The following is a 27,822-nucleotide window of genomic DNA, read 5'->3' as shown; positions in this document are numbered from 1 at the left end:
ACAAGATCACGCGGGCAGGAGACTAGCCCGTTAGAATCGCATTAAGGAAAAAAGTTGAACGATTTTGACATTAGCCGTTTATTTACATTTCTTCGTTGTTTACAATTTGGTGGTGGCTTTTTACTGCAATTTTCTTCATTTTCGCTTGTGACAACGTGTGTACACATAAGATAAAGAATAATTTAACACAACGGCATGATTTTTAGAAGAATTTGCATAATAAAAATGATTTTTCATGCGTTCAACAATTTCGCGGTTTTCTCCGTTCTCTTCGTTGTTTACTTCTTACAGCAAAGATGGCGTCGAGATTTCGGCAGCTAGAAAATAACTTTTTTCGTTCTTTCCGTCCCGCGTGATCTTGTGTCTTTCGTTCATGGAAAAGCCAAATACCAGTGAACTAATAAAAACTAGTTCACAGCCATGCCATTTTAATAAGCTTTTAAGGCGCCAAAATACCGAGTACGGGACAAATACGGGACATTAAAAGAAATACAGAACATTTGGCGTGCCGTATGAAATAAATAAATTACCAGAACAATTGACGAAGAAAGAGGACTAGCTGATGCACGTCAAACTCACTTTACAACGATTTCGATCACTCGAATGACCCACTGCATTCATATATTTTATGAGCGAACTGAGACATTATACCGCTCCCTTCATACAATGTTCGTTCAAACCATCCGGTCTGCAATTCATTTGAATGAATTGAATGAATTTGAAGCTGAAATTTTTGTGAGTGATTCATGAAGCCATTTTTTGGCATTCATGCAGATACATATCTAGTAAGTATGTACATCAGCAGCCTGAGCAAAAATTAGCTATACAAACTGACCAAGATTTGTGCATAGTACTTTTTTTATGCCATATAGACGACTTACATATGTATGTATATACCACCTACATTAATATGCACATACATACATACCTACATATGTATATGGCATACAAACACTGCCCACACATACATATGTATAAACGTCGCAAAAAGCTTCAATGCTACCGGTAAAAAGTAAACAATAAGCGAAATAAACATAAACAGCCGCTGTATCTATTCATAGATACAAACACTTATCAGCCTGTGGAGCACATGTCGGTCAACCGACCACTAGCACACGAACAATAATCAGCTGATCAAGAGCCGACTGATAAGCGATAAGGCGGCAAGGAACAGCTGATGACAAAACAAAACAAACATTGTCGATAAAAGCGAAAGTAAACTAAAACACAAAAATTTGATGATTGCAGAGAGGAGACAAAATGGAGAATCTAAATACATAGATACATACATATGTAAATGTGTACTTAGCAGAAAGCACTTAAGAAGCTTGGCAAGCTTTGTAAGTTGCCTAAGAAAAAAGCTATTAAAGCTTTTTCAGGAAGTTAAGGATTAAGGACGCCTCATGCATGCTTGCATACAGGATTTGACTTCAGTGGCATAGCGAAGTTGGTGGCATACGCGTGAACGGACGAAAGATTGTTTAGTAGCTGCGAGAGGTGAGATTGAAAATTTTCATGTTGCAATTGTTGTTGTTGTTGCTAGGTGTGGGTGTGCTTAGTGGGCGTGTATATATACAAAAATGTTGAAAAAGAAAAAAACTTAGTGAAAAAGTGACGGCGACAAAAAAGTTGCGCTGAATACAAAAAATTTAGGAAAATATTAATAAAATGCAAGTGAGAAGTGTGTATACCAGCGAAAAGTGAACGTACTCGTATTTTATTTGTTGTAAAATATGCTGAAATGTAATAAATTAAAAAGTGGCACGCAGGATGCTTATTGCTACCATAGATAGATACATATGTACACACATATGTACATGCAGACAATGAGTTATGTACTAGAGAAAAATTATGTCAACGCTACGCGAAAAAATTGTATAGAAACTATGTTAGTGGTGTTGTTTTAATTATGATGACATATCATTTGTGTGTACATATATGAGCAACGAGAATACCACGTATATACAATTTCTGTTTACCAACAAAATAATGCAAGAAAACGCAATTATCTTGCGAGAATTCCTTACCATTGAGACTACATTCATATGTATTTATGTATGTATGTATGTATGTATAGTTTAATCAAGTCAAGTTTTTATCCAACAGTGAAACACACCCAAAACTTTTTTCTATACCCACGAGGAACTGCGATTTTCAATTGTCAGCTTCTCACATATACTCACACATACACAGACGAAAACACATACTCACATACTCTTTGGTTTTAAAATGGGGGATGCTGGGAAAAGTTCTGGCACTCCCAAATCCACTTACAATTCCTTATAAATGTTGTACATACACACACATCTACATACGTATATAGGTAGTAAGTACGGTTGATAGTTTGTCGGTGGCTTCCGATGGGCGACCCCGCTGTTAGAAGTAACTATTTTATGTATGTACATACCCTACAAGACAGCTGAGTATCATATGAGTACTCATATTATCATTATCCCTAATCACAAAAGTGCTTATCAAAGTCCTCATTTTCGTTCAGGCCATGGGAAAAAATTGAGTACTTTCCCCACAATGTTGTCATCAGAAAGTCCTCAGTACTAATAGTCAAACTACTCATTTATGCCGTACTACAAAAACAAAATTGTAAATGTGTTAGAATTTTTGCCTAAAGAGCTCAGCAATGTCTTGTAGGGTAATAGATTGCGTTCAACCGCTTCGCTGATGGCATGAAATTTATGCTTCTTACATTAGATTTAATTTAGTTACATAAACTCAGTTTTCTTTTTTAACCCTCGTCAAAGCTCTTTCGTCTGACAACTACGATAACCTAATTCCGTTAATGCAAATTGAATTTGATGTTTCAAACAGGTGGCAACCCTCCTGGATGCAGTTGAGAAATAAAGCCTTTTTCAAACCATCTCTATTTATATTGTAATAATGCATTAAATAATTTGGATTGAATTAAATTTTTAAATAGGTGGCAACCCTCTTCTAACACCTCAACGAAATTCTAAATGGATAAACTAAAGATTTCTTAACACTCCTTCGTGTGAGACTTTAATTTGTATACATATAATTAAATTGAATTCGATATTTCAAACATGTGGCAACCCTCTTCAAAATATTAGCATCCTACAACCTTCCTAATTTCCCAAAATCAAGTTAAAATTGACTTTTTAAACAGGTAGCAACTCTCCTACATTTACTTCAGAAATAAAACCTTTTAAATACAAAGTGTTTCGATTGATACCCGTATTGCAATAATTGATTAAAGTACTTAAATAGATTTTTTAAGAGGTAGCAACCCTTTTCATCTTCTAACCTAATAAGTATGCCTAGGGTCCACAATAAAGTAAGTATAAGGGCAACCTTGGATCGGCAATGTTTGAATACTCTGGTGGAGTAAAATTTCTTGGAATTACCCTAGATTAGAGACCAAGTTGGAATTTGCATTCACTTGAAAAAAGCCGAGCTACATATGTGCGCATATGGGAGTTTTTTTTTGTCAGGCATGTGGCCTGAATAGAATGGCTATACCATATGGAATTTCATAGAATTGCCGGTTATACATACATACCTCCGTAGTGTGGTGGCCAAAAACATTACAAAAAAAAACTGGCATATTAAGCTTTAATAAACTTGAAAAGTTGGCTTTACTCGCGGTAACAAAATCAATGACAACTTGGTGATGGGTGAATTTCAGATCACACCGTGAGGCACATGGACCCTTCATTTTATTCACAGCTATATACATTAGTACACAGACGGTTACAGGATGGAGGACAAAAAAGTGCGGTTGCATCTGGACGACGGACTAGGCTTTCTATTGCAATTGAATTCCGTAGTGCAGAAGGATCTATCCGCACTTGGGATGAAAAACTTGCGCAAATCCGCAAAGGAGAGAGGCAATTGGAAAAGCTTTTTGTTCTCGGCCGAAACCGACAAACCGTTGTAGGGCCAAATAAGAAGAAGAATTGAAAGTCTAACCTCTTATAATAATAGGAATTTATCTACCAAGGTACTTATGATAGGAAAGCTGCTAGTATGCTGAGCTTGAAGAACCAGGGACTTATCGTAATGACACAGCCGAACTTTTTCTTTGTTAAGCGATGCATTTCTATTCAGTTGATTTTTTATGCATCATTCTTGTTTTTAAAACGAATTGTTCAAAAATCGCATTTTTGTATTTATTTGCGCTCTAACTAAATACTCATAACTAAAATACTTAGCTGCTAAAATGCACAATTTCTTTTTAACCAGCTAATGTCTTAAATATTCTTCCAAAACTAATTAAAAATCGATTATTCTTTGAGTAAGAGGCGCATTAAGTATCAAAACAAAAAGTATTCAACAACTTTATAAATCAAATATTTAGCTTAGAATCAACGGCAGTCAGTGTAAATACTACTCAGAATCACCGCAGCGCACAACAAAGGAAACGAACAAAATTATAGTATATTCGATGCTTAAATGTTTTATGTCTCCGCCCAATCGGCGAGAGTGTAGTCCTCTAAAATAACTGCAGACGAAAGAAAACAATCAGCATAGCTATGCTGAAGAATAGAAAGGTGGCGTAGGAATATGAGATGAACGGTATATGTAACAGAAACAAAGCAAAAATGTGAATGCTTACAGGCCAGTGCTGGGAAAATGTTCAAAGGTTGGCCCAAGCCAACGACGATTGCGGAGAAGTGTTGAAGGCTTTGAAGGGATAGATATTGGCGGTGGGGAATGGCGAGGCACGTAGTGTTGAATGAAAAGGGGTTTTATTTGCATAATTGAATATATAAATGACAAGTGGGGGTTTTCTTTGCGAATACTTGATGCCGCCAGTGTATTATTGTGATAGAATTTTATCCAATAAATAGTTAGGTTATATGTATGTATGTATATCGTTAGTAAAGTATAGAAAGGGCGTAGCTGAGCTGAAATATAAAAAGGCGTAATAACTTATTTGTGTGGCGATGGTTTTCGAGCCAGTTAATTTTTTAGTTGGCATTTGATGTGGGTTACATGGAGCTACAGGAAACATAAGTATTGTATAAAATAAGCGGTTTTGTTAAGCAATGGCTACATTTATAAACTATTGATGATATTCGCGAAGTTTCGCTTCGTTGATTTGGAAACAATTGATGCAAAAGTTTTAGAAAAGGGGCTTTGATTTATAAGCTTTTATTAGATTTAATTTTTACACTAAATTTTTAACCAACTTCCCGATGAGCTAGAGACTTGAAATTTCAAACTAAAGTAGCGATCAAACAATTTGTAGATCTGTACAGATTTTTAAATTTTGGCAGTCACAGAGTGGTGTTGTCTAGAAATGTTTAGCTAGAATGAGTGCAGCTGAATAAAAGCTTTCCAAACAACACCACTCTGCAAACGTGAAAATGTACAAATCTGTATAACTATACAAATAGTGTGATCCCTGCTTTAGCTCAGAAACCTATGACAAAACAATATGATAGACGAATTAATCCACTAGGTGGCGCAGGCGTCCAGATATTAAAAAAAAAAACGTGTTTCTGGTCAGATATGGTTCATATGCGGAATGTATGTTATTTACATGAAAAGGAATAACTCCTTAGGGGAGTTTTTTTTTCATTAACTACTAATAAAAGCTTGTCTTTAAATATTTAATTTTTTTTTAATTACTTACGGGCTACTTTCTAAGCAGATGGTGTAATTTACAACAATAATTAATAATAATAATAGATTGGCACTTACAGACTATGTTAGTGTTTCGCAGAGCTTCTTCTCCGAATTGTGGCGTGCGCCTTGATTAATGTGACAAACTATTTCATAGCTCAAAGAAGTACAGGTTAGGTTGGGTTAACGCTGCGAGCCGATTACGCAATTTCGTAAATGCGGCTGATTTTGATCCCTGAGAGCTCAGTATTTATTCACAAGTGCGAGCCAAAATGTTTCCATCTAAGCCTCGCGAAGGTTGGACAGTCTAAAAGAAAGTGTGGAGATGATTCCACTTCAACTTCCTCTTGGCAGCTGATACAAAAGGATCAGTCGAAATTTCTAGTCTCACCGCATGAATACCTATCGCACCTTTCGTACCCTTTCCTCAATACTAGGCTTCCGAATTCATTATCTAATAACATGCAACAAAACTGTTTGCTGAACCCAGAATTTTTAACAAGAATTGATCTTATTTGACTAGGGTGCTGTGGGTCACTTGGCGGTCGATGCGCGGGCTCTTACAACTAAAATAAAACACTAATATTTTGCAGGCTTGTTGTTGACTTCATGATACAATATATTTTCACTATTACCAAGGGATTTGATTAAAATTAAATTTTCGACCCGCCCTAATAAGCATTTTCACTATATGAGAACTATGTAAAATAGAACCGGTTTACTCGATTTTTTTCTTAATTCCAAAATAGGGAACTGGTTTTTTTAAATTGCAATTTTTCCAATCACTCGAAAAAATGTTTTGGAGAAAAGGCGAATAATCGAATACCCTAGTATATTGACAACTTTTCCAACTTAATTTTTAGGATTTGTTCCTCCTATACAAATTTCGTTCGGTTATAGCAACTAAGTGCAGGCATATCTAACGTGACCAACTATTTCAGAGCTCAAAGAAATACAGGTTAGGTTGGGTTAACGCCGCGAGCCGATTACGCAATTTCGTAAATGCGGCTGATTTTGATCCCTGAGAGCTCAGTATTTATTCACAAGTGCGAGCCAAAATGTTTCCATCTAAGCCTCGCGAAGGTTGGACAGTCTAAAAGAAAGTGTGGAGATGATTCCACTTCAACTTTCTCTTGGCAGCTGATACAAAAGGATCAGTCGAAATTTCTAGTCTCACCGCATGAATACCTATCGCACCTTTCGTACCCTTTCCTCAATACTAGGCTTCCGCCGCCGTTGATCGCCCACCTAGTTACCTGGTACAGGTAACCTTGAGCTAGATCAAAAAGGGTGTATAGAAATCGTCCGTTAACCAAGAGTTCCACATCATCTACATAGGCGATCACCCGACAGCCCGTTTTTCCAGTTCCTCTAGAAGGTCGTTTACAACCGCAATCCAGGGCAGAGGAGAGAGAACACCACCTTGTGGAGTGCACCCATTGACTCCCCCACTCCGTCGCTACAGTTCTGTCACGAAGTAAGCTTATTAGTTTGGTTTCAACCCCAGATTATGAATATACTTGACTATTGCCTCTGGAGTGACTTTGTTGAAGGCCCCCTCGATATCGAAGAGGCAATGTGTGCAGGGCGGTATTCACCGACCTTTTCTTGCAATAAGCATATTGAGCTCTTGAAAGACAGTGACTGATAGGCCTAAAATCCCGGGCTTCGGGATGAATGCAACACTGACCACCCTCCAAGCCTTGCAGATGTACCCGGTCCTCATGCATGAATCCAACCAATTGCACGACACGTTCAGAGCCCTTTGCCGCTGCGCAGATATGAACCATCGGTCCCCGGCGACTTTGATGGTTTAAACGAATTTATCGCCCAGGCCTTGTGACGAATGTTCAGAAGAACGGAGAAGAACAAGACCTGAGGGGAGATTCTGTAACCAGTTAGCGACAATTTTCGAATCGCTATTGCGTTTTTTGATGCAAAAACATTTATATCATGCGTCAAAAAGTGCGATAGCGATTCGAAAATTGTCGCTAACTGGTTACGGAATCTCCCTCCCGAAGTACAAAATATCGTAAAGAAGTACATTTGACTGTACTTCGAAGTACGAAGTACAATAGCGAAAAAAGAAGTACTGTACTTCCGAAAGAAGTACGGTTGGTCACATTAGCCTTGATGCGAATGTATTTTTATGAGAAACTGTTTTTGATGCCAGAAATACCCTCAGAGGTTTGGCATTGCCTGCTGAGGTGCGACCGCTATTTTTTTTTTTTTTTTTTGATTTTGTCAAAAACTGGCTCGAACTCAGGTCCCGCAGAATGGTAATGCGCACTGCAAACCACTATACCACAGCGCTCGCCAATAATTATGGAGCAGAATAGTGATGAATACATCGAAACATTGGAAATATGATTACTTACATATAGTACAGTTTTGGGTGCATTTCTTTTGTTTTTATAGTTTAAAACATTATAGTTTTTTTTTAATTAAACTCATTGTTTAATCAACTGCATATAAATGGGCATTCCAAACTAAGTATAAAAATTAAACAAAATTTTACGAAAATTTCAAAATTTGGCAGTCGTGTAGCCCATTAAATTTTATTAGCTCGAAATGCAAGTTTAACGCAGCTAGAAAATGAACTCGATTTATATTTTATTTTTTACTACCGGTCTTTTTCGTTTTTTTTATGTAACAAATTTATGAAAGGTGGCGTTTATTTTTTGAATTACGTTTGCGAACGGTCTTGCGCATTTTATTCCATAAGAAATTTCTTAAATTTTGCTTTCACGAAGTTTACTTTTCTAAGAACCATAAAGGTCCATATTTAAAACACCGCAATCCCGCAACTAATAATATTTGAATAACCTCAAACGAATCCCAGTATTAAAAACTTAATTTTCCCATTTCTTCGGATTTGCGGATTTACACGAGGAAAATTGCTATTGAATTAAAACCATAGAAATTAAGCAATATCCAGTGCGGTTCTCGGTTTTAATTGGAAACTTATTTAAAACTAAATATAGGCACAGAATCTCGCCGATCATTAACAAAACAAATTGATTCATACAAATTACACAAAGTTATGCGCCAACACGACACCAACAACAAAAACAGCAGCATGACAATTAAATAATTCATGGAAATTCGCATGTGTGTGCATGTGCACGCCGTATGCGCTCCGCTGCTGACATGAATATTTGCTTTAATTAGAATCAATTGCAGCCAGTGTGCACTGAAGCTGAGAGTACTCATACGCCATGATGTGCGCTGCAAGCAACAACAATGATGTGAAATTTCGTGAGCACCGATTAGAAAGCTGCCCGCGAAACGATTTTAGCGCCAGCGCCAGCAAAGCAGCCGAAGAGGATTGCGTCTCCCACTATAGTGTGATATGTATGCACTTACACATACATAGATAGTACAGTATTGGCCAATACAATAGCACTCCCCCTTTCAAAGTGATATTGTTTGCCACTCATGTTTATTTATTTATTTTTAGAAATTTTAAATTAAAATACAGTCCATTCTCTAACAAAACCCATATTAACCCAAGTTTAAAATTTTGTAAAAAATTACAAAAAATTCAACAAATTTTCACCTAAATAAAACTGTATTCAGCACATTCAATTTTAGTCTGATAAATATGCAAGTTTCAAGTAGCCAAATTTGGATGAAAATTTGTTGAATTTTTTCGTAGTCTTTTAAAAAGCTTTAATCTTGGGTTTATATGAGTTTTTTTTAGAGAATAAACTGTATTTTACTTGAAAGCTCTGAAAAATAAATAATTAAACATAAGTGGCCGACAATATCACTTTGAAATGGGGGTGCTATAGATATGTCCAGTACTGTACATACATGCATACATATGTATGTAAATGCGTATATATAGACGTGGTAACGACTTGCCGCCGATATTTTAATTTATTGCCTAACAATGGCAACCAGCCGTGCTGCTTGACTTGCAATGCGATACTGCTGCTGCAAATTTTTTAAAGACAGATGCACTTGTGTTGGATGCTTTCAAGTTTCTGAAGATTATACTTTCGATGTAACTGAGTTAATTGTAATTGCCTGTACTCGCCCGCTATCAGATGCACGTTGCAAGCACGCAAGACATGCAAAGACATTTAATGCAAAGTTGAGAAAATACATACAGTGGCGGTCAAAAATTGAATCAATGGTATTTCGTTTTTAATATTTACAATATTTTTCAAGCTAAAATTCCGTTTGGTTCATGCTTTAACAACTTCCAAACTTGATACAGAACTTCGAAAAATTCCAAAAAATTTGATCTAATTTTCGAGCATTTTAACCAGAGTTTCTAGAAATTCTTTGGGTATGCAGTTAACAAGCTTATAAAATTCCAGTGCAAGTTTTGAGCGGCTACAAAAGCGCATTCATTTTTAATAAAATCTTTTTGCTGACGGCTTTTACAGTTTTTTTTTTCATATAAGTAAATAGCGAAATTTAGGCGTTCACTTCACTAATATCAAAATTAAAAAAATTCTGCAATGTAATTTTTTAATAAGCCTACAAATTAAAAAATTACCGCTCGGTCGTCAAGGGCGAATATTTTTTTTCACAAATGTGGGAAATCAAAAAAAAAATCATGCTTTCAAATTTTTGCTAGAAGATTTCTGGCATGTGAAGAGGTGGTTGTGTCTTGCGGGGAGTCTCGGCATGCCGGGCACTCATTGGGGATATTGGGGTCGAGTCTGGATAGGTATCTGTTCAGAAGGTAGCAGGTAGCGATATCCACACCGTAACTGGGCCAGAGTAACGCGGGTCCCTCTTGGCAGTTGAAGCTCCGTGACTGCTATGGGCTGTGATTGGGCTCCGATCACACGGATTGCTCCGCATCCTTCTTCGCTGCCAGAGAAGCGGAAGGTCGAAAGTTTTTATTTTGCGGTGCTTCTGAAAATATGAGCCTATCCGAAGCAATTTATATGTATAGACTCGCCAGCTTGTACCTCTTAGCTTATCCTGAATTTGGATAAGATTTGTTATAAGAAATGTACATAGTTTTTAAATATAACAAAAGTTTAAAAGTGCATATTTTGATGGCGAACGTCAGTTTATGTACATACTTATGTGTTTGTAATCATACAAAAGTGCATACTCATAACCTGCTGCTTTCAATGCAAATGTCCGTGGCTTGTTAAGTTTTCATAAGCGTTTTCCCTTAGGTTAATATGTATGAATATTTTCAAATAAATAGTTATTAGTATGTATGTGCATGCGTATACATTTACATAGGTATGTACGCACATACAAACATATGTCTACTATGTTTGTATATATTCAGGTGCATTGTATGAACAAGATATAATGTTTTTTTTGCTATGTATGTATGTACATATCTACATATTTTGATATTATTCGCCTTTTGTCAAGCACATGACAAAAGCGTTTAGTTTCACGCCATTGTTGCTCACGCTCAAAGTTTTCCATGTTTTATATATGGGGAAAAAAAACTTTTTGTAGAAATGGTATGGAGTTCTTGAAAATGAATATTTTTCGATCGGGAAACTCTGGTTCTCTTCGGGAGACTTTCAATAATAATACCTAATTGTTTATTTAACTATTTTTTAATACTAATGATTTTTTTATTGTTGCCCCATTGCATTTTTGGGGTATTTGGCGGAGCTATAAATTATAGTTATTATGAAAAAAAGGTTAAATAAACAATCGGTATTATTGTAGCGAATCTCCTGCAAAGAAGCAGTGTTTTCCGATCGAAAAATATTAATTGTCAAGAATTCTATACTATTTCTACGAAAAGTTGTTTTTCCCATATGAAATTTCAAAGTAAAAAATAAGGTTATATTTTTCCGTATAGAACAACCCTAGGAGGTGCGAGCGTAAAAATTCCGACTTCACTTTTTCCTCATACATTTTTGGACCACCGTAATGTACATACATACTTTAGACGTATTCTAATAAGCTCTGTTTTTTAATTAGGTACATGATGGCTTTGTTTAGTGCCATCTGAAAAGATGAAAGACAATATTTTCGGATACTTTTCTGACTTTGCTTAGTGATCGATGATATATAATAGTCATCGTAGAGCGGCTTACCCACCGAGATCCTATAATAGAAAATACACATTGTCTCAAATGAGCACATCTCCGACGTCGAAATTATATTCCCAACACGGTTTTCTATTAGGTGCAATATTAAATTCTGTGAGTATTGTGTAAGAACCAATATAACCTGATTGGGATCCGAGTTACTTGTACATAAAAAAAACAATTGTTGGTGTCTACCTTAGTTATTTGTTTTTTTTTATCATTAATGGGATAACGTGCTGCATTGCTTTATTTTCTTGTTTCTCAATGTAGTAATGCCTGCAACAACTTTGCTTTCTCTGGATATGGAATGTCGTATTTCATTGTCCGCTTAACTGATTTCAATGAAATTTTGTGGGTGTGTACTGTTGGTTCCAACTTAAAATATAGGATAGTTTTGAACCCGATAAAAATTTATTTTTTCATCGAAATTTTTTCTATGCTTCTCGCAACGTTCTTAAAAATCCCGTGTCGCTATGTTCGTTTACGCTAACTACAATCTGCCCATATCCGAAGCGAGAGTTTACCAATGTTATTGGCGGCTACGCTTCATAAGTATGTTTATGTTGGGGAGAAATAGGTAGGATAGCAACAAAATAATGTAGTATGAATTTTTACATATAAGCAAGCGCATATCAACAGCAACAAAAAATTTACCGTTTGCACACCATCCAATGTTATCCATTCCCCTGGCTGATGTTTGAACCGTAACCAGAGATCGTTTTTTTTCAAACGTAGTGAACAATAAGAATATTTTGTGAATTTCGATATCAAATGAAACGTAAGAAACAATATGGCTCTTCACTCCGAGCTCGGTATTCGGTAACTCAGTATCCGGTAGTTTTTTCTAATGTAATTTGTTTGTGTAAAATAAGGTTACACAAACAAAATGCCTGGGAAAAAATTACCGAACCCCATGTTACCGAGTACCAAGCTTCGGTGTGAAGACCCATAATGTCTACGATGCATGTAACCTGCCTATGTATCGTGGTGTAGCAGGACAACGTCTACCCGGGCTTATAATTCTTTTATTTAAGAGTATTGCCGCTTTATAAAATGCCCATTCAGCCATTATGGTGCCTTAAAATTTGGAAAATTTTCGATAGTGAAAATACTCATAGTTTTGCAAAACTATCGATAGTAAAAAGAAAACCATCAATAGTAATATCGATAGTTTTCCACCACTATCCTGCATATATGTATGTATGTACTTGCGTATAAAAATTTAAAAAGGACTCACCTGTAAAGATGTGTGGGAATGAATGTTAAGCTCTCGCGTGAAAAAACGATTTCCGCATACACGTTTGATTGGAATGTTATTGGAATGCTTAAGTCAAACACTAATTTATAAGCTTATATCATTGGTTTTACAAATTTACATTTCAACCTTAGTTGAAGATCCCAGTCATTTGTTAAAACTTTGATATATACACTAGGTAGACCACTAGTTGTCAACTTTTTAAAAATATTGTGCACAATTTCGCGGACGGCTGCTCATACATTGGCGCAACGGTCAATAGAGCAATCGCCACTATTCAATTGTTTAACAAAAATCACGATTTCTGTTGAATACAGAAACAAATGCTCACAGATAAAATAATAAACAAAAGGGATGCGGCAATTGACGAATGTGTGGCATGTAAACAAAAACACGAAACTAATTATAGAAAAAGAATCCAATGAATATGCGTCTTGCGCCTTGCGTTTACCACCTATGGTTGCCGAACGAACGAAGAAGACCCGGTTATGTACCAGTTGGTTTTCTGCTAACACACCCGACTGCATGCATCAAGAAAATGTTAGCTTCTTAAGCTACAACACTCGCGCTCAAGTGGAAAAGTGACTTGATGGTTTATTTATAAGTACTATTTTCGTTTCTTATGTGCCCGTATGGAGGCTCCGTTCGCCCTTTTTCTTTTGTCTTTGTTGTTGCCTCAAATGCATTTACTTGCGTATGGTGTTTTCTAGCGCAACGAGCTCTTCTTTTTTCCACTAGCACACACACCCACATGAAAGCAATTTTATATACGCCAATTTCATAATTTTGCAGCCAATAACACCGTAGATTTTCACTCAGCTAGTTGCTCTGTGCTATAGTCCAACGAATGTGCATATTTTTACCGCGGAAACGGAAAAATTTAGAGGAAAATTATAGTTTAAAAATTATATCGAGACGGAACTGCGAGATCCAACAAGTGGTTTTAATAAGCGAGCTGTCTAATCAGAATGTCAGCTGAATTGGAAATGTCAAAAACATATGATCGCAAGAGCGTGACTGAGAGCGGATCAATCAAAAAGATAATTGCGCTGTTTGACGCTAAATTGAACGGCGTTGCAACACAATGCAAGTGTTGGAAAAGGGAATATATTTTGTGCGATGCGTTTATTAAAAACGGATAATTGATATAATTTAAAGCAAAATAAATTAAAATATTAAATATAAATAACAGATTTATGGAGAGACATAAAATGGAGAATATAAATATTCAATGGGAAAAAAAATTAAAAAAATTAATGAAATAAATAAAATAAAACGGAATAAAATGAAATAATGTAAATTAGAATAAAATAAAATAATATTATATGACTTAAAAAGCGAAAAGAGGAAGAATTATTTAATACAGAATAAAATGAGGCAAAATAAAGAAGAAATAAAAAAATTAAAACAAAATGCATAAAGCAAAATAAAATAATATAAGGTAAAGTCTAACGAAACAAATAAAATAAGGGGAAAAAATATATAAGGTAAAGTAAAGTTAAATTAAATAAAGTAAAATAGAAGAGAATGGAAAAAATAAATGGCGAATACATACTTAATTAATGTAAAATGAAATATAAATAAAATAAAACGAACGGGAATATAAAATGAAGTAAAGTAAAATAAAGAGTAGTGGAATAGAATTAAGCTTGATAAAGTGAAATAAAATAAAAAATAATATTTGATTTACTGATATTATAACACAAAATACAAACAAAAACAAAGTAAACAAATATATTTAAATATATTACATAAAAATAAAATAAAGTAAACTACAATTTAATAAAATTAAGTTAAATTTAATTAAACTGAATTAAATTAAATTAAATTAATCAAATCAAATAAAAAAAAATAATAAAATAAAAAATATAATAAATATAATATATATATATATATATAATAAATATAATATAATATAATAAAAATATAATAATATAAAATAAAATAAAATAAAATAAAATACAATAAAATAAAATACAATTAAATTAAATTAAATTAAAGTAAACTAAATTAAATTGAATCAAATTAAATTAAAATAAATTAAATTAAATAAAGTAAAATTAAATTATTATTAAATTAATTTAATTTAATTTAATTTAATTATAATAATAAACAATAAATTTATAAAAATATATGTAGGCATATCCAAATAAATATTTAATAAAATAAGCTAAATTGAAAAAAGCAAACAATAATTAAAATAAAATATTTTTATAGAAAAAATATTTTGTATTTAAATTATTTCATTCGTTATTCTTTTACAGAATTGACTGTCATGATTCACTTGTAAAATCTTGTACCACGTCTACAGCCTGAATCAAATATGAAGGCGTTGATCGACGTCAGCACGGCATGTTTGCTTATTTGTAGCATACATTTAGGTGCTATAGCACAAAAACACATACAACATTCCGATAATCCGTCAACTTATAATATTGGGGGAGTACTCACGGATCCGGATAGCGAGGCACACTTCCGAACAACAATAGCGGTAAGATATGACGCTATGTATGTACATGAATATACACACATAAACTAACATTAAACTAAAATATGTGTGCGTATTTAACTTGCGATTATTTTTATTTAAATTTTACAAATTTCACAATCTTTACAGCACCTCAATTTTGACCAACAATATGTGCCACGTAAAGTTACCTACTATGACAAGACTATACGCATGGATAAGAATCCAATAAAGACAGTCTTTAACGTTTGCGATAAGCTAATTGAAAAGCGTGTAAGTATATCTGACATTTTATTTTATTTTATAAGTACATACATTCTTACTTCGATCACAGTTCTGATTCAATACGTTGATCCATTCTATGATCAGTGCCATATGGATGTATAATATCGAATTCGCCTAGAATATTGTAAAAGAAAAATAAAAAATACATTATAATAGTATATATCCCAAAACTGGGACGAAAAAAGAAATCTGTAGTTAAAGCGCCCAACAATATGATAAAAATGCTGATAATGAGAAAGATAGTAGCATTCTCGCCCATTATACCGGAACCGAATTCCTAAAAAGAGTAGGGTAAATAAAAACAAAATGATTTTTTTTTTTTTACAAGGTGCTGACTTAATTTCTAATATTTTAATGGCCTTATTCATAAAAAATAAAGTAGGTTTAAAGAGCTTTATAAAATGACATTTTCATAACCCCTGCAAACCAAAGTTCCCGAAATCTTAACGAAATCTTTAGGAGTATCTGATTTCTGTAACGATTTTTTTCCGAATCTTCAAAGAAAACTATATGAAGTGGTTGACACGAACTCGTAAAGAAATTTCTGTACGAAAAATAAAGAAAATTCTGAAAAAAGTCTGCAAGAAATTCTTCACATAGCAGCATTATTTTCATTTCTTTACCGATTTTCTTCCGAAATTTCGGAAAAGAATGGAAGTGTGCGTAATTTATTTCATTTTAGAAAATTCGGCAAAAAATCGAATGGGAGCTTTCCGAATTCTTTAAAATTTCTTTACGATTCAGAATACTCTGATAAAATGGTTTGCAGGGACTTTACTTTATTTTTTATGAATAAGGCCATAAATTTATAAAAAATTAAACTATGCGCAAACATAAAATTAGAGCAAAAAGATGAATGTCCAATTAATTAGAAGAAAATATTTATGCAAACTCTTAACATATTTATGTAAATATTACTTTACCTTTAGTAGGAAGTTATCCTCTGTCAATGTTTTGTATAGTAGAGTAGAACCAACCGCAAGCAGTGAATCTGGAAAATGTATACTTAAATTCCAAATCTGCTCGTATCACTCCAGCTCCCGATTCCATGTAACTCACTAAATATAGGTCCACCGAAGCATGCAGCTAGCGCCATATTTTGATAGCCTTGACGAGCCAAGTATTGATTGGCAATTAAATCGCCAATGCTATTAGCCCATGTCAGAAGCGTGACGCCAATGAAAGAACTACTCAAGCCAGTAAAGATGCTGAGCACTACGAGCGCATTGAAGGCCTCAGCGCAACAAACGCGTACAACGAATATCGAACCGGCGACGCTCAAAATTGAAAGATACTGAAAAATTTTAAAATTTCAATTTTGTAAAATATGCTCAACTGACCACATAAATATATGCATACGAATATGTAGATATATCTGGAGAACTATACATCATTTACCTGATGAAAGAAAGGTATTCGATTTGTAGTAGATCCAACGAACATGCATACGGCGATCGGGCACGCAGCTAGGCCGACCCATACGAAGAGAGGCATTCCAAACAGAGAGTACATGTTCACTAAAGAATAAATGCATGCGAGTTTAAGTTCGAATTTCATTGTAAAATGGTGATAAAATTTTATTGCTGTGGGATGACAACAAATCGGACGACTTGAAATTGAACTTTTGGTTGTACTGTGACTACTGGCGAATCTCTATCTGAGTGGACAAAAACTTATGGAGAAAAACGTATTCTTCTTGTTTGGGCACTACAACCTTCTATCGGTTTGGACCGATTCTTTGGCGCCACATGTCTTTGTCTCCCTTGCAAAGTTTAGTCAGTTGTTTACCGTGAGTACAGATAGATCCACTTGTGGATACTTAGCGCAAAACTTCAACCTCAACATACTTAACAAAAAGCTTCCAACAGGATCTACAGGAGCTCAATCACCACCCATAGCATCAGAAGAGCTTCAACTGCCGCGATATCGGGCCTCAAATAAGGTCTGGATACTGCAGTCGTCTGAACTTGTCCAGACTCGACTCGGACATATCAAAGACAAGCACGGCTTGTGAAGCCTACCTGCACGACACGAACCACCTCTTCACATGCCCACTTAAACTGACGCTTCTCTACCACGTTTGCTGTGCCTAACGTTAACTAAACTTAACAACGATCGATAGAATATACGATTTAGCCAATTCTTAGTAGTGAAGCTCGAGGCAATAGAAGTGTGGTGAAGACGAAGCAAATGTACCAAGTAAGAATCAGATATTCACTCTTTAGTGATCTCTGGGCAACTACTTTACCAAAACTTCAGCTTCAAGTCGATTAGCTTTTTAGTTAAGAGGCGACTCAATATAAAATATATACTTTTCTTAGAAATGTCAACCCTATTTAAAAACACGTCTTACTTAAAATGCCCTCACATTTACTGATACCAATTTAAATTACAGGATTTAATATTTAAAATAGGTGGCAATCCTCTGTCATTCACTACCAATATGAAATACTTTTTGTTATAACTTTTTTACTTTAGAGCATCCACGCGAGCGCGCCACGTCTAAAGATGACCTCAAATTGGATTTGACGTTTTCAAAAAAGAAATTATAATAAAAACTATTAACAGCCTTAAATGAAACTTAAATGAATAAAAAGTTTTTAATAGAAGTTCCTTTGGAATGCACCTTGTAATTGCTTAAGTATAGTATGCTATGTCAAATTTCCACTGGGCACTTCAACGACAGAGTTGACAAAAAGTATTTACAAATTTAAAAAATATTATGTGGAAACAATGACATGGGTATTATTTAATGACCACCTTTGTTGTCATTCAAATTTTTCACATTTCTATATGCCCAGCGGATATATGGGATTAGTATATTAAATAAATTTAAATCCAATGAAATTTACGGATACATACATACATACATAAATATATGCATCCATATATACATAATTCACTTACATGTAGCATAACAAATAAATATTGGCAAAAGTAAACACTGCACACAATTCAGAAGGCGCGACCAACCATGATATTCCTCTCCATGGTCGGTAATTGGAATAAGGATCGTAAGAATTAGTACGATCGGCATACGTAATGTGATGAATCCTTTCATCAGACAATTGGCATCTTCCCATTCGGCTTGATTAAATGGGTTAAGGCTTCGAATGAATTGTCGGAAGAGTAACTTTTTTAATGACTGTGATGAAGGTACAACTTCGCTGTGTCTTTCATTGTCAAGAAACGATAGATTGTGTTCCCGTCTTAGCGCACCCTGATTTCGTAGATCATTAAGTCGAATTAGATCTGTGAGTGAAAAAAATATATACATATGTATATCACTTTATACAAAGAACTATGTATGTGCGTTAGGGGCGGATCGAGCGGGGGGGTTTTGGGGATTAAACTACGTGTCAGTCAGTGGCGGACCCACGGGGGGTGTTTTAATACATAGACGCCATATTATACATACATATGCGCCATATTAAAACACACCCCGTGCGTCCGCCACTGACTGACACGTAGTTTAACACCCAAAAAAAAATCCCACTTTGCGACGTTTTATGAATCACACTATTGTAAATATATGCATACGTGATGAGATTTTGCATATTTTTAAAACTCCTGTTATAGTAAATCTATTAAATGTCACACAACTTGCGTAGCAATTTTTAATTCACTACCTACGCTAAAGAAGTAAGTTTCACTTCAAAAACGACCCACCATAATAAATTTCAAAACTTACCTCCCAGCATTGTTTGCCTCTGAGTGGTATGCCTAACCTGCAACACTGTGTAAATAAATATAGACATTTGTATACAAAATTATTTGAAATTTAGTTTAGCTTACTTCGGGTAGCGCGCCTCACCAAATACTGATCAAATAGCACCACAAACAAGTAACAAAAGTAAAGGCATAGTGTGACTTAAATGGGGAAATGAAAAATTATGTTCGATAACACAAACCCAACAAAAGATACACATACCGACGGCTGATTGGAAGATTGCCCTATGGTGGGCGATCTTACACTCAACCGACGATATTTAATTATGTCTTAAGCATTTGACTCACTCACTCACTTGCACTGTCAATCACCGATATAGCATCGTCCTTCTTAATCAAATAGTCAATGACGCATACGTCCAGTAGGAGAAACAGTGCGTCACGCAGCAGCAAGTACGGCTGAGCGGCAAAGGGGAAGGTGCAGAAGACAGCGCCAGCTACCAGGAGCACAACGAAAAGGCCCGAAGCAAAAATATCCGCATACAAGCGGCGAGTATCGCTATTCAGATAAGACAAGCTACTGAATATGTCCGGTGCGCCATTGCCAAAGGCGACCAATGTCACACCAGCAACGTTCTCGCTCATGCGCATCATGCGAGCCAGCATAGCTAAAGCGGGACAAAAGCTAGAGGATTGTTATTACTAATAAAAAAAAAAAAAACATATTTTGTGCGTAAACTATGCAGAACCAAACGATGTAGTACTGAAAGTCCATGGAACACAGTTTTGTATACAAGCGAGCCAATGGATATACATATGTATGTAAATACATAGGTACATGGACCTCATGCATAAAAAGTGAGCTTAAGCTACGACACGATTTTCAGTACAAATTCTAGAGCTTGGCTCACTTTACCAGCCAGTGCAAAATTGAGTCTGAGCTCAAGCTCACTTTTTTTGCATGACGGCCAATATCTTTCACATATTTGCGGACACCACTGCGTATACTCAACGCTTAGTGGTATATACAGCGAGCTCTTAATAGTACATACACCTTCAGTATATCGCAAAAAAACAAGTCTTTCATTATAAACTTACAATATATCTGCTGTGACACCTAATATAGTGAAGCCAAGCGCAACAACCATGAGCAGTGCGAGTGATGCAAATACGGTTCCGATTGTTGTGGATACTTCCAGCACACAAAAAATGATATGCGCGTAGTTAATGAAGTAAACATTCGATTGACAGGAGGCAGACGTTTCAATATAGGAACAACGTTGATCCTGCGGCAATGTAATAAGGGTGGTGCAAACTCGCTGCAAACAAAGAAACATATATACATACGTACATACATACATACATACATATGTGTACATTTTATTAAAAAAAAAAAAAGAAAATTTTACATACTTTAGCGACATCCATGGCAAAATGTTCGTGGCGCTTGAATCGGGGCGATGTTTGATTACTCGCATTGAAGCTCATCATTGCAGAGGTATAGCACTACGTGTCTTACCTGAAAGGTGTCGGGGAACTCGTATTTGTTTTGATTTTTATTAAAAAGTTTAACACAACTTCTGACAAATATGTATTTGCGAGACAAATGTACAAAACAAAATCATGTATTTCGTTTTTCTTTTTTCTTCTATAAATACTTATACAGAGTGGTCCAAGGACATGATTCAATAATTAAAGCTTTGCTCATTAGTGACATTCGAGTTTTGACACTCCCTTAGCTCGCTTACAAACGCTTTGCACACACACACACACGAACCCACACACAGCGGCTTGCTAAGGAAGTCGATTTTGTCAAGAGGGCACGAGAAAACTGTTTTTTGAGCAAACCTTTTATTATTGAATCATGGTCCAAGGACGCTCATATATATATGTTTATTTTAGTACCCTAAAATGTTTCACTTTAATTAAGGAATATTAAAAAAAAAATTGTATTGTACAATTCATCGACTGGCTGGACAAATAGTATATACCGTTAATACCGTTTCCACCTTTTTTTGCTTTACAGGTCTATGCTGTTGTTGTATCGCACGAACAAACCTCTGGTGATTTGTCGCCGGCCGCTGTCAGCTATACAAGTGGCTTCTACCAGATACCAGTTATTGGTATATCCTCACGCGATGCTGCCTTTTCCGACAAGAATATACATGTTTCCTTTTTGCGCACCGTGCCGCCATATTACCATCAAGCGGACGTCTGGCTGGAAATTATGTTTCACTTCGGTTACACCAAGGTGAACGAAAATGGACAACTCACAACTCAATATTGAACTAGAAACTTTTTTTCTCTTTATCGCTTGGCATATGCGTTATTGCTTTTGTTTTTGTTTTCATTCGGGTGTCAGGTGATTATAATACACAGTTCCGATACGGATGGGCGTGCCATATTAGGTCGCTTCCAGACCACCTCGCAGACAAATTACGATGATATCGATGTGCGCGCCACCGTTGAAATGATTGTGGAATTCGAGCCGAAACTGGACAGCTTCACAGAGCATTTGATTGACATGAAGACTGCACAATCGCGTGTCTATCTGCTGTATGCGAGGTATGTATGTTAGAGTGCATGGAAAGGACGGAGTTGGAAAATGCGAAAAAATGATATATAAAAAAAGTGCTGACAGTGAATTTTTCTCCACTTCCTTTCTTCTTTTTAATGCCATTATTTACCCATTCAATTTCTTACGTTCAGCACCGAGGATGCACAGGTTATTTTCCGTGACGCTGCACTCTACAATATGACCGAGGCCGGTCATGCTTGGATTGTGACCGAACAGGCGTTGCATGCCAATAACACGCCAGTGGGTGTCTTGGGTCTTGTATTGGAGCATGCAAAGAGTGATAAAGGACACATAAGGGTGAGCATAAAATAAACATAATTAAAAGTTGCCGCTTTTACGCTTTGGAAAACAGGCACAATTTTTGAAAGGATAATACAAGGCTCCTTTCATCTTGTTGACAAGTACACTAAAAGGATACATTTACCAACACGTGGTACGACTACATTCATACGCAGTTTCATATGCACATATGTATGTATGCAAGTGAAAGGGGTGCCTCTTGCAAGGGGTTCTCATTACATTATTAAAATTGCACGATACACGTGTTGCTTTTAGACTACAAAAAATTACGACCCTGCAGGAAATTGAAATGCTACAGTTGGTATCGGAGACCNGTTGCTTTTAGACTACAAAAAATTACGACCCTGCAGGAAATTGAAATGCTGGAAGGCTACAGTTGGTATCGGAGACGCACTGTTTTATGACATGTATTTTATGTATAAGAGTAGAGTAGTAAGAGTTTTCATTGCAGGGTGTGTTTTTGGTTAGTGTATTGTTCTATTTGGAAGAAATTATAATATAAATGGAAGAACTTGAAATAGATAAAATAAATAAGAGAAATTTTTTGACAATCAGCTGATAGTGTTAGTCGTATCACAACGGGTTTTTCCATACTCTGCGCGGGGGCAGCCACTCTAACCTCACCTAGCCTAGAACTACTTATTAAAAAAAAAAAGTAATTGTAATTCGATGAAGAAAAGTTTTTCGAAAAGTAGAAACCTCAACATCTAGGTTCAATTAACCGCAAACCTTTTCAATGTCAATCTCTCGAATCGGGACGGGGGCAATATTAAAGAATATTGCTAGCTCTTTGGTGAGTAATACTACACTTTTTGGGCTTTTGTCGATAGCCACGGGGCGCATTATATTGCATTATCAGTTTAAATGAAACCATTTTCAAATTAAGTGGAACCTTTTTCAAATTAAATTAAACTTTTTTCAGATAAAGCGAAACTTTTTTCAAATTAAATTGGACCGTTTTCAGATTCAATGAAACTTTATTCGAAATAAATGAAACCTTTTTTTTTTTTTAAATAAATGAAACATTCTTAAAAGGAAGTTTCATTTAATTTAAATAAAGTTTCATTGAATCTAAAAGTAGTTTCATTTAATTAAATTTAATTTAATCTCTGAAAACATCTGTTGATCCCTTGTTCAGAATAGCTTCTCTCACTTCGGCACGGCATCCCATAGCCTACTGAGTAGTTTTTTTTCTGCTCTTTTACAACTTTTGATAGAGCATCATATCGATTTCGAAGGATCTGTGGCCTTATCTTTCTATTTCCTATTTTAAGTAACATTACTAGCACCGAACTCACTATTTTCTACTATAGTTCACAATTTCCCGCAGGGAGTTCAATATACTGGCTACATGAACGAATTTCGTATATACTTACTTACATGTTTACACTAAACATTCCATAACCAGCTTGTATGTGCACTTTTATAAACAGTTTACTGTGTCTCGTTTGCCACTTTGCGTCTCTTTTAGGACAGCGTTTATGTACTCGCGTCGGCAATTAAGGAGATGATGTCCAATGAAACGATTACAGAGGCGCCAAAGGATTGCGGTGATTCGGGCGTTAATTGGGAGTCCGGTGAGAAAGACTATGTTTACTTGAAATGAATTATTAACTCACAAAGTGGGTCTAAGGAACACACACACACACACACACACACACACACACACACACACACACACACACACAAACACACACACACAATCACACATGGACACACTGAGCATTGAGAGTATTAATTAATTTTGCAATTTTCTCGCTTCTTATCCCCAAACGGGCGCATGCATAAAGGCAAGCGCTTATTTCAGTATCTGAAAACGCGGAATATAACTGGCGAAACGGGACAAGTGGCCTTTGATGACAATGGCGATCGCATTTATGCCGGCTATGATGTAATTAATATACGCGAAAAGCAGAAGAAGCATGTTGTGGGCAAATTTTATTATGATACTGTAAGTACTTACTTATTTCGAATGAAAAATTTTATTTCTGAGATACTCAATTTAACTGTTTTTAATACTCTGTTTATAAACTTTTGTTTATTTTTTAGGAGAAAGCTAAAATGCGTTTACGCATCAATGATAGTGAAATTTTGTGGCCTGGCAAGCAGAAAAAGAAACCCGAGGGTATAATGATACCCACACATCTGAAAATTTTAACCATCGAAGAGAAACCGTTTGTCTATACGCGCCGTTTGACGGAGGATGAAGTGAATTGCGATGAAGATGAGATACCATGTCCACTTTTCAATGCAACCGACGGCAGTGGTTTGTATACATAAATATTTACTTTTTATTTGATTTTTACACAAAAGAACTTTTTGAAGAGGCAGTTAATCGATTATCGATGTATAGGTAGAGAGCGCCGAGCTGAGACAGTATGCTACAAGGCGGTGCTCCTCGCCTTAAAATCACACAATATCACTTACAAGAAGCTGATGTGGGATTGCCTTCAGCTCTTAACACGCATCGCGTCCAGAAACGAGGTTTACCTAATTTGGGTAGCGGGAAATAGTGGACTCATGGGCAATGAATTGACCGATGTTCTCGCCAGTATAGCAGCTACACAGAGATCCATTGGCTCAGGACCCTTGGTAGGTCTGACATGAAGCTCCGTTAGCCGCAATTACTATGTACATTAGGGTGCCTCACCAAAAAGGTCGTGAGCTTCCAGCGGAATTATAAAATTTGTTATATCAAAATATTCCGGAAAAATATTTAGATTTACGTGAGCTGGACCGCATTCAAAAGGTCTCCAAAAATCGTGTTTTATATAAATAAAATTTGTTTTATAAAGTATTTTTTCCATAAAATCAACTTAGATAATAGAAGAGTTGAAACCTTCTCGGCTGAGAAAACTCCTTCTCCGATTCTCTCTTAAAGTTTGGAGCCATTTGTATAAAAATGTATGACATTAGGCACATGAAGGGGTCTGTTGTACCAATTCTGTCGTGTTAGTATCACAGTTTTGTATCTCTTATGCAATATACGATACTGATGGGTTTTGAGATAGTAGCCGGCGTGGCTAAGGTCGTCGATCCATGATCCGGCTTCTTTGAGCCTTGCTGTTGCAACAACGGCCATATTTCGAGCAGTTAGATTAAGTGGAGGTTGATGCAAGACCATTTTCTTAGCTTACTTTTTCCTTTTCCTTATTACAATAAAACAATTTCTCCATTTTACCAGCATTTAACACACGTTTTATGTTCCCTCTTTCAGAAAACGAGAACTGCTGTCGCGGCTACTGCATCGATCTACTCAACGCTCTTTCGCATCGCATTAATTTCACCTTCGATTTGGCACTCTCACCCGATGGTCTGTTCGGTCATTACACCTTAAAAAATGTGAGTTCGTCCACTTCGGGTGCGATAACGTCACGTAAAGAATGGAGCGGTCTGATTGGGGAATTGGTGAATGAACGTGCCGACATGGCGATGCCACTCACCATTAATCCAGAGCGTGCCGAATTTATTGAGTTCTCGAAACCGTTCAAATACCAAGGCATCACAATACTCGAAAAGAAGCCATCCCGTTCAAGTACTTTGGTGTCATTTCTGCAGCCATTCAGCAACACGCTATGGATATTGGTAATGGTATCTGTACATGTAGTCGCGCTGGTCTTATATCTGCTTGATAGGTAAGTAGGGCCGTACAACCCCACCCCTATCCAAGATCAGTTCTCAAATTAGAAAATCATTTACCGAAATATAAAGAAACACATAAAGCTCACTGAGAATTGATCGTACGACCATTGCACCCTTTCCCCAAACAACAGTTAAACTATTTAAAAAGAGAAAAACGCTTAGAAACACTAAAAGCAAAAACCGATCGCCGCCCATCGATCGAATGCCGAAGCACACTTTGCATTTCATCTCCCTAATTCCCACTTTCGTAAATTTCATTAAGCTTGCAAATGCAACCCTGCCCCTCTAAATGTAAACAGGTAAATACCAGTACTCCAACCGCTCTCTCTCTTTGGCGATTTTTTCTCTCCTCTTTCACTGCAGATTCTCACCATTTGGACGTTTCAAACTCTCGCATACGGATAGCAACGAAGAGAAAGCTTTGAATTTGAGCTCCGCGATTTGGTTCGCTTGGGGAGTGCTTTTGAATAGCGGTATTGGCGAAGGCACGCCACGCAGTTTTTCGGCGCGGGTGCTCGGCATGTTCTGGGCCGGCTTCGCAATGATCATCGTCGCATCATACACTGCCAATCTGGCTGCATTCCTCGTGTTGGAACGTCCGAAGACCAAGTTGAGTGGCATCAATGATGCGCGTCTGAGAAACACCATGGAGAATTTAACTTGCGCTACAGTTAAGGGTTCATCGGTAGACATGTATTTCCGTCGGCAAGTCGAATTGTCCAACATGTATCGTACAATGGAAGCAAACAATTACGATACGGCAGAGCAGGCCATACTAGATGTGAAGAAAGGGTGAGAATAAATAATAGAAGCTGGAGTAAAGAAAAGAAATGTAAACTTTCATCTCTTTAACAGAAAACTTATGGCCTTCATTTGGGACTCATCGCGACTCGAATATGAAGCGTCCAAAGATTGCGAATTAGTAACCGCTGGTGAATTATTCGGTCGTAGCGGTTATGGCATAGGTTTGCAGAAAGGTTCCCCATGGACAGATGCGGTTACGCTCGCCATTTTGGAGTTTCATGAAAGTAAGTTGTAATTTATGTTAAGGATAAGTGAATAGTAAACTACTGAAAACAAAAAAAAACGTTTAAATATTGACAGGTGGCTTCATGGAAGCGCTCGATAAGCATTGGATCTTCCACGGCAACGCACAACAATGCGAACTCTTCGAGAAGACGCCAAACACATTGGGACTGCAGAATATGGCTGGCGTTTTCATTTTGGTCGCTGCGGGTGTAGCAGGCGGTGTTGGACTTATTATAGTAGAGGTGATCTATAAAAAGCACCAAGTGAAGAAGCAGAAACGTTTGGACATAGCGCGTCATGCGGCAGACAAGTGGCGCGGGACCATAGAAGTAAGTGGGAAAAAAAACAATTAGAAAAGTCTGTAAATAAATACTCTTCTTAATCGTTGCTTTCCATCTGCAGAAACGCAAAACCCTACGCGCTTCGCTCGCCATGCAACGACAGTACAACGTCGGTTTAAATGCCAATCCTGGTACGATTAGCTTTGCGGTGGACAAGCGTCGCTACCCGCGCTTAGGTCCATGCGCGCCCGAACAGGCTTGGAAGAGCGATGCGGATATTTTGCGTAGTCGCCGCTACATGGACGAAACCACCAAAGGCGTTAATTCGCCTGCCATACATGTGCCAATGTTGGGTAAAGTGCGCTCACCCGGCAACATGCTACCGCCACGAAATATGCTGCCACCACGCTACTCACCTGGCTACACTAGCAACGTTTCACATTTGGTAGTTTAAGCTTGGGCTTTTAGCGATTACGCTGAGATAAACAAAAATTTGCCATCACCAGCCGGCAATCCAAATCAAGAGCGGAAGCGAAGATCCTCTCTTAAGTGAGAGGAAAACAAAAAAAAGTTTAAGAACAGAAAATTAGCCATCACTTGCAAATAAAAAAAACTGGAGCAGGAAGACAAACCAGCCGACTTTGATTAGATTTTGTCTGTAAACAAACAGAAATTCATGG

At 36.5% G+C, this 27,822-nt stretch overlaps 1 protein-coding gene across 2 annotated transcripts; it reads left to right on the top strand.

Annotated features, from left to right (window-relative positions):
- The first annotated feature begins 1,440 nt into the window (after positions 1-1,440).
- Nmdar1 (glutamate ionotropic receptor NMDA type subunit 1) lies at positions 1,441-27,822 on the top strand. Of its 2 annotated transcripts, XM_017612167.1 has the most exons (14): positions 1,441-1,497; positions 15,156-15,382; positions 15,509-15,631; positions 21,339-21,563; positions 21,675-21,877; positions 22,022-22,187; positions 23,662-23,767; positions 23,981-24,141; positions 24,240-24,456; positions 25,408-25,825; positions 26,196-26,624; positions 26,688-26,860; positions 26,937-27,190; positions 27,264-27,596. In XM_017612167.1, exons 2-14 carry the CDS (start codon positions 15,215-15,217, stop codon positions 27,594-27,596), a joined length of 2,976 nt encoding a protein of 991 aa, XP_017467656.1. In that variant the 5' UTR covers positions 1,441-1,497; positions 15,156-15,214. The 2 variants fall into 2 exon arrangements, with proteins under 2 accessions (XP_017467656.1, XP_017467657.1); XM_017612168.1 differs by lacking the exon at positions 1,441-1,497 and having other exon boundaries at positions 15,215-15,382; positions 27,264-27,822.

The sequence above is a fragment of the Rhagoletis zephyria genome, unplaced genomic scaffold (assembly GCF_001687245.7).
Source record: "Rhagoletis zephyria isolate East Lansing unplaced genomic scaffold, Rhagoletis_zephyria_1.1 Rzeph_scaffold_00504, whole genome shotgun sequence".
Taxonomy (NCBI): Eukaryota; Metazoa; Arthropoda; class Insecta; order Diptera; family Tephritidae; genus Rhagoletis; species Rhagoletis zephyria.
This window is presented reverse-complemented; position numbering and strand designations above follow the sequence as displayed.

What these genes read in the sequence shown, in the direction of transcription:
- Nmdar1 (XM_017612168.1), top strand. Translation starts at nt 15,215, where the DNA reads ATGAAGGCGTTGATCGACGTCAGCACGGCATGTTTGCTTATTTGTAGC. An exon ending in GGGCGTTAATTGGGAGTCCG is followed by an intron (nt 23,768 to 23,980) that starts GTGAGAAAGACT and finishes GCATGCATAAAG; the next exon opens with GCAAGCGCTTATTTCAGTAT. An exon ending in AGTGGCGCGGGACCATAGAA is followed by an intron (nt 27,191 to 27,263) that starts GTAAGTGGGAAA and finishes TTCCATCTGCAG; the next exon opens with AAACGCAAAACCCTACGCGC.